The 2,143-nt window shown below is 30.0% G+C and overlaps 1 protein-coding gene across 1 annotated transcript; it reads left to right on the forward strand.

The window, feature by feature from the left end:
* Positions 1–222: 222 nt before the first annotated feature.
* Positions 223–1,801, forward strand: LOC110996017. Its single transcript, XM_022263499.2, has 5 exons — positions 223–383; positions 473–592; positions 808–941; positions 1,261–1,363; positions 1,545–1,801. The coding sequence occupies exons 1-5, from the start codon at positions 357–359 to the stop codon at positions 1,746–1,748; spliced, it is 588 nt and encodes a 195-aa protein (XP_022119191.1). The 5' UTR covers positions 223–356; the 3' UTR covers positions 1,749–1,801.
* The last annotated feature ends 342 nt before the right edge of the window (positions 1,802–2,143 follow it).

Below are 2,143 nucleotides of genomic sequence, written 5' to 3' on the forward strand. Positions count from 1 at the left end.
AGCTGGTTTTGAATTGATGAATAATTAAACTAACTCAATCGTATTCGATTATCGGATCGCGGCGACCCGCGATCCGAATACGATTCGAAGATTGCAAAGCTTTGAGGTACATCACTAGATAGTAGTTAGTTGCTTATTACTTGTCAAAAATTAGTATTTTTTATTAATTTTGACTATCTAGTATCTACTCTGGTCTCTGATTTCTGAAACTAAATAGTAATTAGTAAATACCCATAACCCAGACCTGAGACCGCCCACCGCAGTACTGACTACTGAGTACAATTTGAAACTGGATGTTTAATTGAGCTTCTAACAAATTTATGAAAAATTAAAATACTAAAAAACAAGCAATTGCAATGTTTTCTTCGAAGATCTTCAAATATGTAATATTTATTTTATGTACTAAACTTTCTGTCATAAAAAAGTATAATACACATTAATAACATAAAAATATAATGAAATTTTGTTTCAGGCTTGTGCTGTTAATAATAACCTAGTCAAACTTAAACCAAATTTACACCTTGGAGCATGTATTGGGCAATATCAACCTAAACGGTTAAAGACGGACTTATATGAACCCGATTATTTAATCGTAAGACATTTTACCATGTTAATACTCTCTTGTACGGTGAAATATATCCCCATAAGCAAGTCATGCATTGCCTGACATACATTGTAGATTTTTGGTCCTGGTTGTATGGATTTTGACTACAGGAATCATTAGTAGTCATAAGAATCGAACTAGTTTGTATCTTAAGAGTCAAACGTAAAAGTATAAAAATAAATTATGTTATATAATGTTTGTAGAGTATGGAGCCGGATGAACCTGTATATGACTGCCTGAATTTGCAAATAAAGGGATATGATTACACCTTGCTTGAAATGTGTCAAAAAGAAATTCATAGATATGCAGAAGTAATGGGAATACAAGTAGATGAGTGGTGTGTATCAGTTCAATTATTATAATAAAAAGAAATCAGTTACTATTGGTTGATTTTTGTATTTCTACATAAAATAAAACTAATATTGTATTTTTAAGTCACCACTAATTGTGAATATATCAATTTTCTTGATATTTTATTAATCATTATGTTCTGTCTTATGGTTTCAATATATGTGAAATTTTTTTTCTATGGAAACGGAAATGGAACTTCTATGGAAAGTAAATGAATTTTTGTTTTGCTAGAAGTTTAAAAATAACCTTTCAATATCAAAATATTTTTTTAATTATTAGAAATAAAACTAAGGGTCACTTTGCAGTTGGGCAACACCAGCTAAACAGTTCAAAATTCAACGTTACAAGCCAGCTGGAACAGTTGTGGACTCAGAATACAATTTAAATATTTATGAAAGAAATGTTCAGGTATTTGTAATATTATTAATTTATTGTATTATATTATTTACTCTCGATAATAATATAGATATTGCCTGGAAGAAATCATTTGTTTGAAATCAAGTGATAAAACTGCAAACTACCCTGCTTATTATTGAAGTTGACTAATTGAATTGCAATTTTTGACACTATTTTATATGGGTGTTTCTAGGTTGTAGATGTCCCTGCCTGGGCTCTCGGCACTCTTTTACGGGTATCTCGTGCCCTGTTACCTGAAGGATGCACATTAAATGTTCATGAACATACCATAGAACATGAAGATATCCGTTATGTGCCTGACAATGAGCTATTAACTCTTAAACAACAATTAGAAGATATGGGTGGAAGCCGCCCTGAGAAAAAGAAAAGAAGATAGATTATACATATAAATTAAATTAAGTGCAGAAAGTAGAATAAAATCGTTAATGTGGTGTAGTTCTTTTATTTTTAATAAATAATTTATTAGAAAAACTGAAATACAAACAATTATTTACACTTCAGTTAATAATATGCCATTAGCCACACTAAAATCTTGTATATTGTCAAAACTATTAAACTTCATAAAGAAAGTGAGGTTCACAAAGTACTAGGATTTCACTTGCTTGATTTCTGTTTTATAATTAAAACTTCTTAAGCACCTCACGAGTTTTTTTTCCACGTTTTAATGATTGATTTCACACAAGACGTTACTATCAAGCGGTTTCCATATATAATTGCAGTGCATGCCTAGTTTTTTTTAATAAATAATGTAAAGTTATTAGTTCTGTTATG

Source organism: Pieris rapae, chromosome 20 (genome assembly GCF_905147795.1).
Source record: "Pieris rapae chromosome 20, ilPieRapa1.1, whole genome shotgun sequence".
Lineage (NCBI taxonomy): Eukaryota > Metazoa > Arthropoda > Insecta > Lepidoptera > Pieridae > Pieris > Pieris rapae.